Raw genomic sequence first — 15513 nt, forward strand, 5'->3', positions numbered from 1 at the left:
CCTTAAACATATTCAGTGTGCCTTTCCTGTACACAGCTCCGAGCAACTTAAGGTTGATGCGATACATGGGTGACAAAATCATCTCCATGTGATAACGCCATGAAAAAATTTTTTTAAAAATCAAGTGACAACTCTCTGAGGATTGTCAACTTGAAGACACACAATTTCAAGCAGTCCCCCACAGGACTCATCATACCTAAATTTTTGTCCAAAACTTGGTTAAGTGGATTTTATAACTTATTCAAAATAAGTCCGAGTGGCTGAAATGAAAGTCATTTAAAGCAAAAAAGATTTTAAAGACAACCTTGACAGCTTTTCCTGCTGACAACACTGGTTTAAAGACAGTGAACTTCCCCAGGGACACCCTCACCAGGGAAGAGGGTGGTATGGTTTGGACACTGCAGCCCTCCAGCTGTCTCATATGATGCTGTATGTTCACAGATGCTGGAATTTTGAACTCAGCAAAAAACAAAGAAAAAATTCTGGTGGGTGAAGTCACACCTACCCTTTATAACTTTGGTTTTATGGCAAAACAACCCAAAGGCTGGAAGCTGACTTGAGGTGTGCTAGTTGTGGGGGTGCAGTGTCGTGGCACCAGCTCCACTCTTCACAGCCTTGTATGTGGGGCTGGGACTGGATCCTTCACATTTCTCCTCTGCCAACATGGGTTGTGGTATATGGTTTTGACAATGAAGAGGTCATTAGGGCTTATAATGAGACTACCTTCAATTATCTGACTTTGACAGAGCAATTTGAGAAACTGATTGGGGCTATCAAAGGAGAGATTATGAATACGGATTACTTTTTAAAGATAGTTGTTGGTACATGAAGTAGTAATAAGGAGGTTTGAGCATGATTATAGGCCATGAGCAAGGAGGAGCTGAAGGATAGCTTAGCTGGCACAAGGTGCCTGAGCCAATGAAGAGGTTTGGAGGGAGAGTTCTCCAGAGCCATCTGTTTTATAGGAGTCTGCTCTTCAAAGCGTGATCCACAGACCAGTAACATTAATGTCACCTAGGAACTTGTAGTAAATGCAGAATCTTAGGTTACACTGCACATTGAGGGAGCCAGAATCTTTATTTTTAAAAAACATTCTGCCAGGATCATAGTTTATTTTTAAATTTTTTTAATTTTATCTATTTTTTACATCATTTTTCATTTTCGCACAATGTATGCATTTTCATCTTGGTTATATTCTCCATAACAATTCCGCCCCTCCCCTCTGGTTTATAGTTGCTTGTTGATTTTGATTTTTACTTTATTATAATTACTGTTTTTTCTGGTCTCTTATTTAGGTTTTCTAAATTCCTACTATGAGTGAGACCATCCGGTATTTTTCTTTTTCTTTCTGGCCTATTTTGCTGAGCATGATCCCTTCCAGCTCCATCCATGTTGCTGCAAATTGCATGAGTTTATCTTTTTTGATTGCTGAGTAATATTCCATGGTGTATTATGTACCACACCTTCTTGATCCAGTCATCAATTTTGGGGATCATAGTTTTTAACGCTGACAATTATCAGGCCCGACAGACATTACTGTTCTGAGGTTCATCGATGATGACACTGAGCCCAAAGAAGCTGCCTGAACGCAGAACTGATTAATGACTGAGCCAAGATTTCCATTCCAGAACTTGGTATACAATGTTCTTTTCAGACATAGAGCCGTTCAGAGGAATTTCAATTTTCACTCAATTCAGGAGACTTGCTTCAGATGACAGAGCACCTCTAATGAACAGTCACGAGGGTTAATTATTTCTCCTGTAACTTTATTCTCTCCGCGGTGGAGGAATTCCTCTCCCAGACCTTGGCGACTTCCCCAAAACCAGCATGGACGGCGTCGGAACTTCATTTCCCAGAAAGCCCCGCGGCGTACTATCGCGCGAGGCATGACGGGCACCCGCCCCTCTTTCTCGTGGAGCGCCCGCCAGAGTCGCTTACATCAGAGCCTGACGTAAGGCGCGCGGCATCCTGGGATATGTAGTATTGCCCGGACCCTGACGCCCCCTTGGATGAATGGGGCCCGGTCTGGCTGCGAACTACAGCTCCTTGACCCGCAACGTGGTGGCGGCTACGGGGGAAGCGAGCCCGCCGCGGACGGGACGGAGCGGTCCTCGGGCGCGGCGGCGATGTTCTGTGCGGCGGCCGAAGCAGCAGCCCGGCTTCCTGGGGTAGCGGTCTAGGCGGGCGCTTCCTCAGCGCGCCCGCTCCCCTTCCCCTGCCCCGGCCATGCGCCCGGCTCTCGGGGTGGGCCTGGTGTTCGCCGGCTGCTGCAGTAACGTCATCTTCCTGGAGCTCCTGGTCCGGTGAGTGACCCCGCGGGTCGCCCTGAGGAAGCCGGAAGAGGCGCGCGGGGGGCTTGGGGGCCTTGGGGGGACCCCACAGAGTCGCGGGCTGGGGGCTGGGTGGGGAACCCCACCGAGGCTCGCCGGGTCCGCGCTCCCGCCCAGCAGTTTCATAGCATCCCACAGAGGGCAGTCCTGGGGTGGGGGGTGCTCTTGTCCCCCCCTTTTCGCACACTGGGGGCTGGAAGCCTGGAGTTTCTCACGTGACCGGTCTGTGGTTGGCGGGGAGCTCGTGGCAGAACCCAGGCTTTCGCCGGTTCTTTTCTTGACCCTGTTTATGTCCCTTGTGTGCCTGGAGCACAGCCTTTTGCCCCGGGAAGCAGTCCTATGGTGTCCACCTCACACAGCAAGTTTTATTTGTGTTCAAGCGGCCCGCGAGCTTGTTTTTTGGCCTCAGAGATGGTTATGAATGAGTGCTTGACCCAGACACGGCGCTCAGTGATGGAGTGGAACGGATTCTTACTCATGCAGGTCGATCCAGCTGACCTGCAGCAGCATTTCCAGCTTTAAGATGTTAAAGTCATTCAGTGGGGAAGCCTGCATTTTGACGCTCTGCAGAAGGACACTTTCCCAAAAGGAAACTGGGTTCGCCTTATGGAGGTGGCACGCAGATAATGTTGAGTAGTGATGTGCAAAGTGCAGGGGGGAGCAGCTTACAGAAAAGACAGCGGGCGGACTGGAAGGGGCTTCAGGACTCAACATCTCAAAGTGAGGAATTTCAGTCTAGGCTGTCCCATCCACTGCCTGTGTGGCCTTTTCAAGTTACCTGTCCTCTGGGCGTTCTTTTCCCAGTTGTAAAATATCTCTGTGCTATCTGCTGCTGTGTCTGAATCTACACAGCGTCGCCATTGGCTGTCAGAACAATTGTATCTATGAGAGGTCAAAGATAATCTCTGTTTTACCGAAAGTGAAATAGGTCCCAAGAACTTAGATGTTTTTTTACTATCTGCAAGTTTTAGAGCCAACATTTTTCAAACTTTTAATCCAGTACCTTTTTCAATCTTCTAGTTATTTTTGAACTCAAGCAACCCAGTTTCGGTCACCCAGTTCTTCTCGCGATGCCTACTAGAAAAATATGTTTTATTTTCTTAAGTTATTCTGAAGCAACTGACTTACTTAAAGACTAACTTCCTATATTACAGAGCTTGGCATTTTATGATGCACAAGGTGTTGTTAAAACCTGTCATTTGTCATTCTTGGGAGTAGGTGGTGAGGGGTAAAAAAATGAAAAAAAAATTTGACTTAAGTGTGGTGGAATAATAGAAGGTCACTTGGAAATTGATTCAGAAGTCTTTTAAAAAGTGATAAAATCAGGTCAGCCATGGAAATGAAGGTCAGAGAATAATAGTGTAATATTTGTGTTGGATGTGCCATTAAATCATGCCAAAGGCTGTATAACCTCAGAATATGCTAACAGCTAAAGGACTTCTTTACTAGTTGTGAGGCCTCAGCTAAATCACTTGATCTCCCCCGGTCTGTTGTCTCAACTGTAGAAGGTAGGGGAAGACTAGCAGTCTGGTGGGGACATGAAGAGCTGCATGAGATACATATGCAAAACTGGAGGTACACTCAGCCAGCTTCCCTTCTTTCTAGCAACTTTGGGTTCAACACAGGTATTCCTGGTTGAAAAATCTGTGTTCCAGAAAATTTGTGGATAATCTAATTTCACAGAAGGTTTTGGTGCAGTATGGAAGCTTCTGTGTAGAACACTCTGCAAAATCATCTGTAAATAGATTATCACTCCTTGTTTATCTTTTTGTAAGTTGGATTTTGCGTTAGTGGTGGGTTTTCATAAAGTGGAGATATGCTGACAGAGTGGTCCACCAGACTGTATAGCAGCTTAGATCCAATTTGCTTGGGCAGTTCATGGCTGTTACAGATCAATAAAATAAGAGCTGGTAGGGCCACATGGTCTTTAAGGTTCTTTCTGGATTTGGCCTTATCAGTATTGGTGACGTTATCTTGAGACCTCATCGTGAGAAGCTCATAAATTTTTATAAAGCAGGAAGTGTCCTTTTGCTATGGCTTCATGGGTACCAGTTGGTGCCTAACAGGTGGCAGGTACAGCACTCACTATAAATGAAAATGCTAAAGTGACTTGCAGGAAGAAGAGAACATTGGAAACCATTTTTCCCAAATGGGAAAAGAAATTTCAGTTCTTCTTTCTCATTTGCATGCCTATCCTTGGACCTATAAGCAGAGATAAAACCCAGTGCAGTGCACGGAGCAGATGGAAGTAATGAATCAGTGACTCGACGGCCCTCCTGAGAGAGGATACTCACACAGGCGCCAACCAACTAGACAACACATGGCGTGTCTTCCATCAGACACACACCTGGGACATTTCCTTTTCCCATTTATTTTTCATTCAAGTGCCGAACGAACGGTGACTCAAGTAAGGAAGTTTCCTAAATTTAGAATAAGAAACACGAAAAACATAATCTGCCCAAGTCTTCTCTTTATTTTTTTTTTATTTTATATATTTTTACATCATTTTTTATTTTTGTACAATGTATGCATTTTCATCTTTGTTATAGTTCTGGTAAAATTCCCACCACCTTTGTTTTGATCCTACCCCCCCCCCCCCGTGTGTCTCTGGTTTATAGTTGTGTTGATTTTGATTTTTACTTTATTATAATTAGTCTTTTTCCAAGTCTTCTTTTTAATGTTGTTTTGAAAAAATAAAAAATTGAATTCTTGCCAAAAAAGAACTCAAAGTTAGAGAAACTGTTTGCAGTGAGTGATCCTTGGGGACTAAAGTTCAAGAAAACAAGTGGTTTAGGACAAAGGAGTCAGATTTTTCCTTGGATATTTTCAAATGCCAAGTTAAATAATATAGTCTCATTTAGTAGCTATACAACAATATGTACTGAAAACTCTATAAGGTGATTTTTTTTTAAAAAAAAGTAATTTTAAGAACATTTAAAAATCCTATATGGAAATAAAGACCAAGCAGACGAGGTTGTCAGGGGAGAGGCTGGGGAATGACTCCATAGGAGGTTTCTCTTGGCAGTCTCTCTTAAAACTTAATAATGGTGAGGGCTGCACAACTCTAAATATACTGAAACCACTGAACTGTAAAATAATAAAGAGTCTGCAAACACCATTTGCCATATGGCCTTAGTGTCTAGTGATAAAATGGGCGTAACAACACCTATTTCCATAAATGAAGATAACATTGAAAATTATGATACCTTTTTAAAAGGAGAATCCACTTAGAAAGTGAATCATTGTTTGAAATAAATTGCTGCTTTTTATCTTTTGTAAAATCCTAATATTCCAGCTCACATTTGCTTAAGGTGAGGCATCCCTGTGTTTTTAGTTCTTGAGTGAGGCCAGACGCTGTGCCCAGAGGGTCAGGACAGGAGGACGAGGTCCTCTGCCATCCTTATGTTTCACTGGGTTCTGAACAGCTCCTGTTCCAGGGCTGACTTCCTCATCATGTTCTTTCCTGGACAGGAATTAGGGCTTGATCACCCTGGGAGCTCTCTCCCAGCTAGCGGGCACCTAACTTTATGCATAAAAAGTTCACTATAGTTGTTCTTTCATTGATTTGGCCCCAACTTTTGGTAAAGAGGGAAATGGAAGAGAAAGCAGGGAACCTCAATGAGTCACTTTTGGGCTACGTCTGCTGCTTGGCCATAGTTTCCCACTGAATGCTCACAACATTACAAATATGTGTCTTCCGTTTTCTAGATGAGAAAAATTGGTCAACATATGTTTGAAAGGGTTGTTAAGATTGAAGACCTTCCTAATAGACACGATCCTAACTCCTGGCCCTCATGAAGTCTTTGCTTTATTTTTCCCTCTTAGCAGATACTTTGCTACATGTTTTTCAGGGACTGGTATATTTACTCTACAATAAACCAGTAAGATAGGCACTAATATTGTTCCCATTTTATAGATAAGAAAATAGACTTAGATAGGGAAATTAACTGTCACTGTTACACGGTAAATGACAGGGCTGGACCCTGCATGTCCCTGTGCACTTTTAACCACTGTTAAAAAAGAGCTCAGTGGTTCTCAACCCTGTGTCAACGTGCAAGAATTACCTGCACCTTTCTTACACATGCACCTCTCCCAACTCTTCCCCAGACTGCTCTTGTGGTTTTTAACTCCAGCTGCCCTTAGAATCAAGTGGAATTCTTTGGGAAATGCAGACTCCAAGACCCTGCCCCAAGCTCATCCAGTCAGAACTGGGAGGATGAGGCAGCCTGGCCAGAGCCTTGAAAAGCACCATACTAGGAACAATCTAGAGCTAAGTCCCTTGCTCCTGTAGCTCATATTTAGGCTAATGGCTTTAATTAGCTCCTTGATGAGGTAAATGTCTTCCCTGCTTATTTATGGATCCCTGCAGTGTTTAACCTGTCCCCTAACACATGAAGTGCTAAAAGAAATTGTCCAATTCTCTTTTTATACTTCTTCCAGTGATTGAACAGAGCCTGATGGAGGACATGCCAGAACTATGTTAAGTAACTAATTTTCACCGAGTGCTTCAAGGAGACTGTCTGAAGGAATTTTTCCTTCCTGTAAATATGTTCCTGACAGTCCTTTACCTTTACATAGATCACCAAAGAGCTTTGATTGAATTCCACCAGGATTTGCTGAGTGCAAATCCTGTGTTAATGTATTCCAAACCCTGTGTTAAGAGTAGTGGAAAGCAGTGGATGATAGCCACCCCACGAGACACTTCCAGACATTTCCCCTTCATCAGAGTAATTCTCACTCCTGGTCTTCCATAGTTAGTGAGAGTGAAATTTTAAAAGCTTGACATTCTTCTCTGAGGTATGTTGCTAAGTGTGTGTGATCCAATGACAACTTCATAAAGGACGATGAGGTATAGACATCTGCCCTCTGCCTGCTGTCCCGAACTTCCATGACAAGTCTTAGTGCCCTTCTTGTCATTTTTTTATGCCCTTTTTGACTTTTTGTCATTCACACCACAGGAAGCAACCAGGATGTGGGAACATTGTGACATTCGCCCAATTTTTATTTATTGCTGTGGAAGGCTTCCTCTTTGAAGTTGATTTGGGAAGGAAGCAGCCAGCTATCCCATTAAGGTAAGGCACGCTGAATTCTTTCAACTCTTGTTTGATTTGAAAAGTTAAGAGCTTTCCTGGTACCTGTATAAAAAGAACCTAAGATGTCCTTCCATAGGATTTATATCAAAGATCGGTAGAATAATAATTCATTTTCAAATTTAAAGTATTGTGAAACTCCAGGGGGCCTATTTTTGAATAGCATTTCTGCCACAAAACTTAAATAACCATAATGAAAACAGCAGTGTGTATGTGTGAGTATAGGCAGTGAAAGGTTTCGTATACCCACAATTTTTTCATAGGTAGGTATGCTGCCCTCTTGCTGGGAAGGCTCTCAAATATGTTATGAGTGGTATTGTTTCTTTTTAAAAACGAATGGCTTTTGGAAATAAGTAAATAAAGGTGATGGCAATAGAACATTGGCAGTATGCTGAATGCCACTGAATTGTTCACTTAAAAACTGTGAGGGTTTTTTTATTATCATTTTTTTAATATCTTTTACATCATTGTGTATTCCCCATAAAATTCCCACCACCACTTCACCCTTAAACCTTCACCATAGTCCCTTGTGCTCTTCTTTCCCCTGTTTTAATCCCTCCCTTGCAGAATATCTCTTATTAATGGTTGCCTGCTAGTTTTTTTTAATCATTATTATTGTTACTTTTTTCCCTGATCCTTTATTTGGTTCCCCTACATTCCTCCTATAAGTGAAACCATCCAATATTTTTCTTTTTCCTTCTGGCTTATTTCACTGAGCATGATTCCTTCAAGCTCTGTCCATGTTGCTGTGAATGACATGAGTTTATCTTTTTTGATTGCTGAATAGTATTCCAGTGTGTATATGTACCACATCTTCTTGATCCAGTCATCTATTTTGGGGCATTTGGATTGTTTCCATATCTTACCTGTGGTAAACAGTGATACAGTAAACATAGGGGTATAGTTATCTTTATGAAATGTTTTTGTGTCCTTTGAGTGGAATTGCTGGGTCATATGGTAGCTACATTTTTAGTAGTTTGAGGAACCTCCACATGGCTTTCCATACTGGTTGGACCAGTTTGCATTTCCACCAGCAGTATGTGAGTTTTTTGTTATGTGAGTTTTACCTCAATTAAAAGAAAAAGTTAGGTGAGTTTTACAACCTCAATTAAAAGAAAAAATGAATAACAAGCCAAGACAAAATTATTGTCCAGATCTTTGTCCATTGGTACATATTTGCATGGCTATACTCGTGGGGCCAGATGGAAAGCAGGGCTGTTCTTAAAATACACGATGTTTTGACAACTCAGCATTCTTTTTTTTTTTTTAAAGATTTGTTTATGTATTTATTTATACAAGAACTGGGGTACAGGCCAGATGCATGGGAGGGTGAGAGGATTCACCAGACAGGGTGGGGAACAGAACAGGCAGACTGAAATACACTGCTGAAGGGAGCAGCAGGTGAGACAGGAGAAGTCTGCTGCACCATGTGGGTATCTCCCTGTCCAGCAGGGATCAAACCCACACTGCAGAGGCTGTGGACAGCTTCACAGTGTGGTGCTCAATTGCCTGCGCCACCAGGGGAGGCCCACAACTCAGCATTCTTGCAGGAGAGACTTGAAGTAGAAGTGTGACTCTTCTGTTTGTGGGTAGTCTTAGGATGGGGGTCTCTTAACCCCTTAAAGGTACATTCCGATTGACTATCTGAAGACTCAAGTCAAGGCTAATCCATTTGTCTTTGTTGGTACTTCTACTCTTACCATAGTCTTGCCACAGAACTTTTGAATTATTAAGGGACAAAGTTACAGATGGTAGAAATACTGTAAAATATCTATGAGCTATTTTGTCATAAAATTATTTGAAAATAGATAGTTGTTACAATCAAACTCTTCCATTGCCTGACCAGCTATGTTACTTAGCATTCGTTACCATTTGTTTTTATTTTATGTACTTTTAAAATCATTTTTATTGAGGTAATACTGGTTTACAACACTGTATGTGACTTAGGGGTAGAGGTCCACACATCTTTAGATGTCCATTTTAACGCCACACCCACCACCGTCAAAATCCCCCTAATCCCCCACCCTAGTCCATCATTCCCTGCCCATCACTTTCACCTTCTGGTGAAGGTTAGATTCTAATCTAACTGCAGTTAAATTTCTAGGGTTTGTTGTGTTTTAGTTTTGTTTGTTCCTGTATTTTGTTTCTTTCTATTCCACATATTAGTGAAATCATCCAGCGTTCACCTTTCTCCTTCTGACTGACTTTTCTTGTTATAATCCCCTCCAGTTACATTATTATTGTCACAAATGGTGGAGTTTTAGCCTTTTTTTTAGTAGCTGAGTAGTATTCCGTTGTGTGTATGTACCACATTTTCTAAATCCACTCATCTGTTCTTGGGCACTTAGGTTGTTTTCATAACTTGACTTTTGTAAATAGGCTGCAATGAACAATGGAGTGTATAGTCCTTTTGATTTAGTGTTTTTCTAATCTTCAGGTAGATATGGAAAATCTGGCTAAAATTTGTTATTAGTATTATACATTTGGATTTCCAAATGTGATGCTAAATATTCTGAATTTTTTTTTGTTTGTTTTTCATTCTCTTTAGCATCTGCTCCCCAGAAACCAGCATTTACATCACAGAAGATGCTCGGGCAGTTTTTCACTCCTCTGACGCTTTCCTTCCTTCTTCCACTCTCTTCCCTTTCTCTCTTCTCCTGGCGTCTGTTTGCCCCTCTCACAAGCGTGTAGTCATCGTCGGGTCCCAAGAAGCCCAAACCCCAACCTGCCTTGTGAGAGTGAGACACCCTTGATCTGGCCCTATAGTCATGCCGCCCCCCCACCCCCATGTGTCCCGTTGTGCTGGCTCATGTGTTTCCTGTCTCTCAGGCCTTCATTAAAATCTTGCTCACGTCTCTCATCCCCACGAGTGACTTCTCAGCAGTGCTATGTAGACAGCAATGTGGAATGGCTGGAATTCATTATCCTGAAAGACCTTGATGAACCCTCCTTATCTCCAAATGGTGTCTTTTCAGGTTTTCAAGACAGGGCTAAGAAAATGTAGCAAGAAACCTTGCCAAGTCACCAAGCGGCTGTTCTCTGAAAGCTGTGAAATAGCTCTTGCTAGTGACTTTGCCCCTGTGTAGTACCGTGTTCTACATCGTAAAGCTTCTTAGACTTTCCAGACTGTTCACGTAGCACCCACATGGCTGCCTGGGAGGGCCTAGCGCTCCTTACATAAACAGCAGTGGAAAGGTGGTGCCTTGTCAGGGGAGGTGGCTTGAGACTCACCTTCCTCAGATCTGTGCAAATGGAAAAGGGCAGGAATCTGTGTTTAAGATCAAGAGCCCCAAAGACTGTGGCTCCACTGACTTACCTTTGCTCTTCATTCTTTAGTCATTTATTTCAAATGTTTATTTTCTTTTGACTAGGTTGTACCTTTCTTCTGTACTAGGTTAAATCATGTGAAATTGCTGATGTTTTTGCCCTACAGAAGAGATGGCAGTGTTATGTGGTCTAACCTGATGTGTGTGAAATGGATCTTAAATATTTTCTAGGTCAAAATGTAAACTTTTTAAATTTACTCAAATGATTTAATTTTTCATAATTATTTGTATTTATCCTTTCATCTTTCTAGGTTATTTGGGTTACTGATTTTTTTTATTTTACATTTTTATTATATTTTGAATACCTATAAACTCTCAAAAATTCTGGGGCCCTGTTTTAAATACAAATGTGTACAAGTAACATGATGTCCTCATTAGTTTAAGGCCACTGGTTCAGAATGGGGGATAATTTTAACAGTTGAAAAATCACATGATTTAACAAATCTTTTCTTTAGAAGTAGTGAAAATTAATAGTATAAATAAGTATAGAACCGTATGAGATAAATAACCATTTTCAAATTCTTTAACAAGATATGAAAACTATATACAAAGAACTTATATAATGATAAAAATTACCTATTCACTTTATACAACCTATTGAATTTTAGCAGGTAACATTTTTTTTGCACTCTGTTTTTAAGTTGCTTGGAAAAATACTAAAAGAATATGCTGGGAAAATGCCATGGTAGTGTTTCTTGAACTGTATTCTATAAGTCAATCTTTTTTCACATTAGTTTGACTTTATGAAGTATTTTTATATGCACTAGTATTTCACTTCACATTATAAGAGTAATATAGTCTCAGTACAGAGGAAATAAAATACTTGTAAACAAAAACCAGATATTTGCTGGTACACTTGACATCCTTCAAATAGCAGATTCTTTGTGACATGCGCTTTTCTCTGCATTTCAGGCACTACGCTAAAATGGTGGCCATGTTCTTCACCTCCAACTTGGTGAACAACTACGCGCTGAACCTCAACATCGCCATGCCCCTGCATATGATATTTAGATCTGTAAGTGCTGCCAGTTTACCTGTGTCGGTGCCTCTGAAAAATACACCTGCGTGGGTAGATTGAACACATGGGAACTAGAAACGTTTGTAATAAATGATGTCTAAGGGGTAAGAGTAGGTCTGGTGAATGAGGGAGCAGATGCTGGCTTCATCTGAGAATTAGGGCAAAAGGAGAAATGTTGGCATGGACGGCTTGTGTTTATCTGTCTGAGATCTTAGGGGTGATGAATAAAAGGAAAGTTAAAATTGCCCTGGAAGCAGATTTTACCTTCAGTTTCCTTCACTTGGTGACTTTTGGATTTAAATTTGTTATGAGTGCTATTTTACTTGTTTCTCTTCACTTCCTTTTTGCTTCTTCCATAAAGTTACTTTCACTTCTAGTACATGAGATAAATTCTTTTCTATTTATTTTTTAAATCAGAGACAAGATCATTAAGTATAGAGAAATTCTTGACGAAAAGAGGTTTCTCCCCAAGTGGTGGAGGATATCTTCTTCATCTCACATTTGGTGGGAGATCTCTGACTTGAATATAAAAATAAGGACAGTGTTCCCCCAAGAGCAGGAAAGACCATAAGGGGAATGTGTTTAGGGTTGCAGAAGCATGCAAAATGGAATTACAACACTTCTGTGTGGTCTGAGGTTTTTGTTAGATCGAAGGTTGAAAAATATCACAGCCACTATAATTTCAAATTTCAAAGCCACTATAAGGACTAATATGGCCCCTGAGATATTGACCACATAGTAGGCTTTCAATAAACACTTGCTATTATTTGTTGCCCTTCCAGAGAAGAGAGAGACCCCTACCTAGCCTCTCATTAACATTTAATAAGGAGAAGCTCATTCAAAACCCAGATAAGCTAGATAAATGGAGAATTTAACAAAAATTCATCTGTAATTTATTCTCTGAGCCCTGGCTTCAGCTGTGACTAATGATTGAGAATTGATAATTTTTATTCTCATTGTCCTCTTGAAAATGTTTTATTGTTTTACTTGATATTTATAATTTATACTTTTTTCCATTATAACAACACCTGAACTTTACAAATTATTCATCCTGGCTGCCTTTCCAGCAGTTTTAGCCCTGTCCACATTCATAAATTCCTTGAATTGCATTATTTTCTTTCTCTGGATTACTAAAACTCTGTTGTCTCCTTTTACAGGGTTCTTTAATTGCCAACATGATTCTAGGAATTATCATTTTGAAGAAAAGGTAAGCAATATACTTGTATTTTATGTGGTAGAAGCTTCCTGACCCACCATCCATAAGCCCATTTGGATTCCTTCTTTCATAGTGGCAATGAGTTTGCTCTTGATCATCTGCCTTATTTCTTCATATCTGTATGTCTTCATGTCTGAGACAGTTGACCAGATAAGAGACCCCACCTATGACAGAGCAGCATTCTCTCTGGGTACAACTAATTAGCTCTTGCCATAATTGAATCTTAAATACTATTTTAACCTATGAAACCAATGGCTCTAGAGCTTCAGTGACCCATTTGGACGATTCCTGCTAGCTCCTGTGACTAGTTGACATTTCAATTGAATTAATTTACGATGAAATGGAATTAAATATTTAGCTTCAGTTTCACTAGTCACTTTGTGATTGGTGGCCACAGGTGACGAATGGCAGCCATCCTGAGAGCTCAGGTAGAGTACATTTCCAACCCCACAGAAGTTTGTGGGACAGAGCCCTTAAGCAGGTGCCCCATCAATACAACATAATAAAGAACAGACAAATGAAAAAAAAAATAATTCCTAGCCTAGGCCCAGGGGCCAAAAAGATGGAATGAAATGTGTCAGAACTGTTGTGACTCTCACTGGTAGCTCTGTTTGGGATTAAGCATGAGAAATACCAGAAGTACCTGGGGTGCTTGTTCAAAGTATTTGTCACCCATGTTCATTTTGAGCCTAACCCCTCACTCTCCAGGAGCAGGGGTATTGGAAAGCGATAGCACAGTCGGGAATGTTTCTCAAAGGAAGTTCACCTTCACTGTTGAGACCAAAACCGTACCAGTTGATGCCATCTTCTTGACGTAGTCAGTATTCAGCCCCCGTATTAGAACTCTCTGTACCAGCCTGCATCGTAGTTATTCATTCAGAGTGTAGGAATGTAGACTTTCAAGGCTGTGTCTTACAAAGGCCTGCTGTCCTATCTCATTAGGCTCCTCATCATGAAGCTTTTATCTCCTTGTGCATTTTCAGACAAACACCACATTCTTTGTTGTGTTGAAAGTGATCCCCTAGTTATGAGGAGTATGGAATTCACCTTGAGCATACCTGTGGTTCTGCCAACCTTTGATTTAGTTTCATGGGATACAAAAGAACGTTCTTTAAAAGGAATATGTTCTCCTGGCACGGCCCTACAAAGTCAGGAGCCTTTGAGATGCCTCATTTTCTTGAGGAACTTGTTTTGGGTGTGTCATCTTGACTATCTGGGTGAGCCTTTTGACTCTTTTCTCTGTGTGTGTGTGTGTGTTTCCTGTATGTTTGCTATCTAATATGGTGAATTAGTAACTTATTATCTCCTTTTATTTACCTTGGATAGAAGCCTGTCATGTGTGTTCCTCATTCCAGGATTTGAAGATCAAATCTATGTTTACCTTAGCCATGTCCTTGAGTATTTCTTGGCCTGAATTACCATCCTCTCCATTTTGACCTTCCCAAACTGAAGAGTTCCCTTATTTTCATATGTCCACTCTCCCCACCTACCCCTTCTCTGGCATGGCACCATTAGCCCTCTAGTTCCTCCCCTCGGCCACTTAGCCAGTTCTTTTGGCCTAGCTTAGAGGCACTGTGACCAGAACTATACAAAGGATTTGATTAGAAAATCTCAGATGGGGCCTCCCTGGTGGCGTAAGGGTTTAAGACATAACCTATGAAGCTATCCGCAGCCTCTGCAGCATGAGTTCGATCCCCGGCCGGCCAGCAGACCTCTTTCGCAGCAGACCTCTCCTGTCTCTGGCGCAGCAGACCTCTCCTGTCTCGCCCACTGCTCCCCTCAGCAGTATATTTCAGTCAGTCTGCCTGTTCTGTTACCCGCTCTGTCTCTGGTGAATCCTCCCACCCCCCACACCTCTGGCCTGTATCCCAGTTCTTGTATCCATAAATAAATCTTTAAAAAAAGTAAAAAGAAAAGCTCAGATGATCCATCCTGTACGTTTAATTTCTCTTCTCTTGCCCGAAGCCTTTCGTTTCTTGCCCGAAGCCTTTCGTTTATTACCAAGAACCTGAGAGAAAAGCTAATGACACTATTTTAGTTAATGTGAAATGTCACTATTACTACTGCTAATAGTTCTATTTAGTCTAATATTCCTGCCTTTATCCAACTCTGCCAACATTTAAAAACATTTAAGTCATTCAGAGACTAAACAAAAAATCCCTCCTTGAAAATAGACAATGGGATTATTTTCTTGCGTTCTTCCTCTGGGTGGAGTGTGTCTTCACACTCAAGTCTGGGCGCCCCAAAACACAAAAAGCAGCACATGCCAGTTAAGGTCTTTCATTTGGACTCTTGAGAGCAGGATGGAATGTCATCTGGCCTGTCTTTTGGGGGGGTTTGTTTCTTGATGAAATAGTCTGCTGGTGGACAAACTATTTTAAGCAATGTTCCGAATCCATCAGCATCCTGATCCTTTTATGCACAGAATTTAGTGAACAGTGCTGGGGATGAGCAGAGCCTCTCAATCATATTCATACTCGCCTGCACAATATGACTGTAAGCATCATGTGTGCTTTTCTAAGGTGTTCTTGTT

The 15513-nt window shown here is 41.4% G+C and overlaps 1 protein-coding gene across 2 annotated transcripts; it reads left to right on the plus strand.

Moving 5' to 3' along the window:
- The first annotated feature begins 1332 nt into the window (after window positions 1-1332).
- On the plus strand, window positions 1333-14290 carry LOC119247389 (nucleotide sugar transporter SLC35B4-like). 2 transcript variants are annotated; one of them, XR_005125737.2, is made up of 5 exons: window positions 1333-2303; window positions 4543-4737; window positions 7289-7402; window positions 11659-11761; window positions 12922-14290. XR_005125737.2 is itself a non-coding variant. In XM_037513797.2 (4 exons), the coding sequence occupies exons 1-4, from the start codon at window positions 2227-2229 to the stop codon at window positions 12973-12975; spliced, it is 348 nt and encodes a 115-aa protein (XP_037369694.1). In that variant the 5' UTR covers window positions 1992-2226; the 3' UTR covers window positions 12976-14290. The 2 variants fall into 2 exon arrangements, 1 of the variants encoding a protein (XP_037369694.1); XM_037513797.2 differs by lacking the exon at window positions 4543-4737 and having other exon boundaries at window positions 1992-2303.
- The last annotated feature ends 1223 nt before the right edge of the window (window positions 14291-15513 follow it).

This window comes from Talpa occidentalis, unplaced genomic scaffold, assembly GCF_014898055.3.
Source record: "Talpa occidentalis isolate TD23 unplaced genomic scaffold, MPIMG_talOcc4v2.1, whole genome shotgun sequence".
NCBI lineage: Eukaryota > Metazoa > Chordata > Mammalia > Eulipotyphla > Talpidae > Talpa > Talpa occidentalis.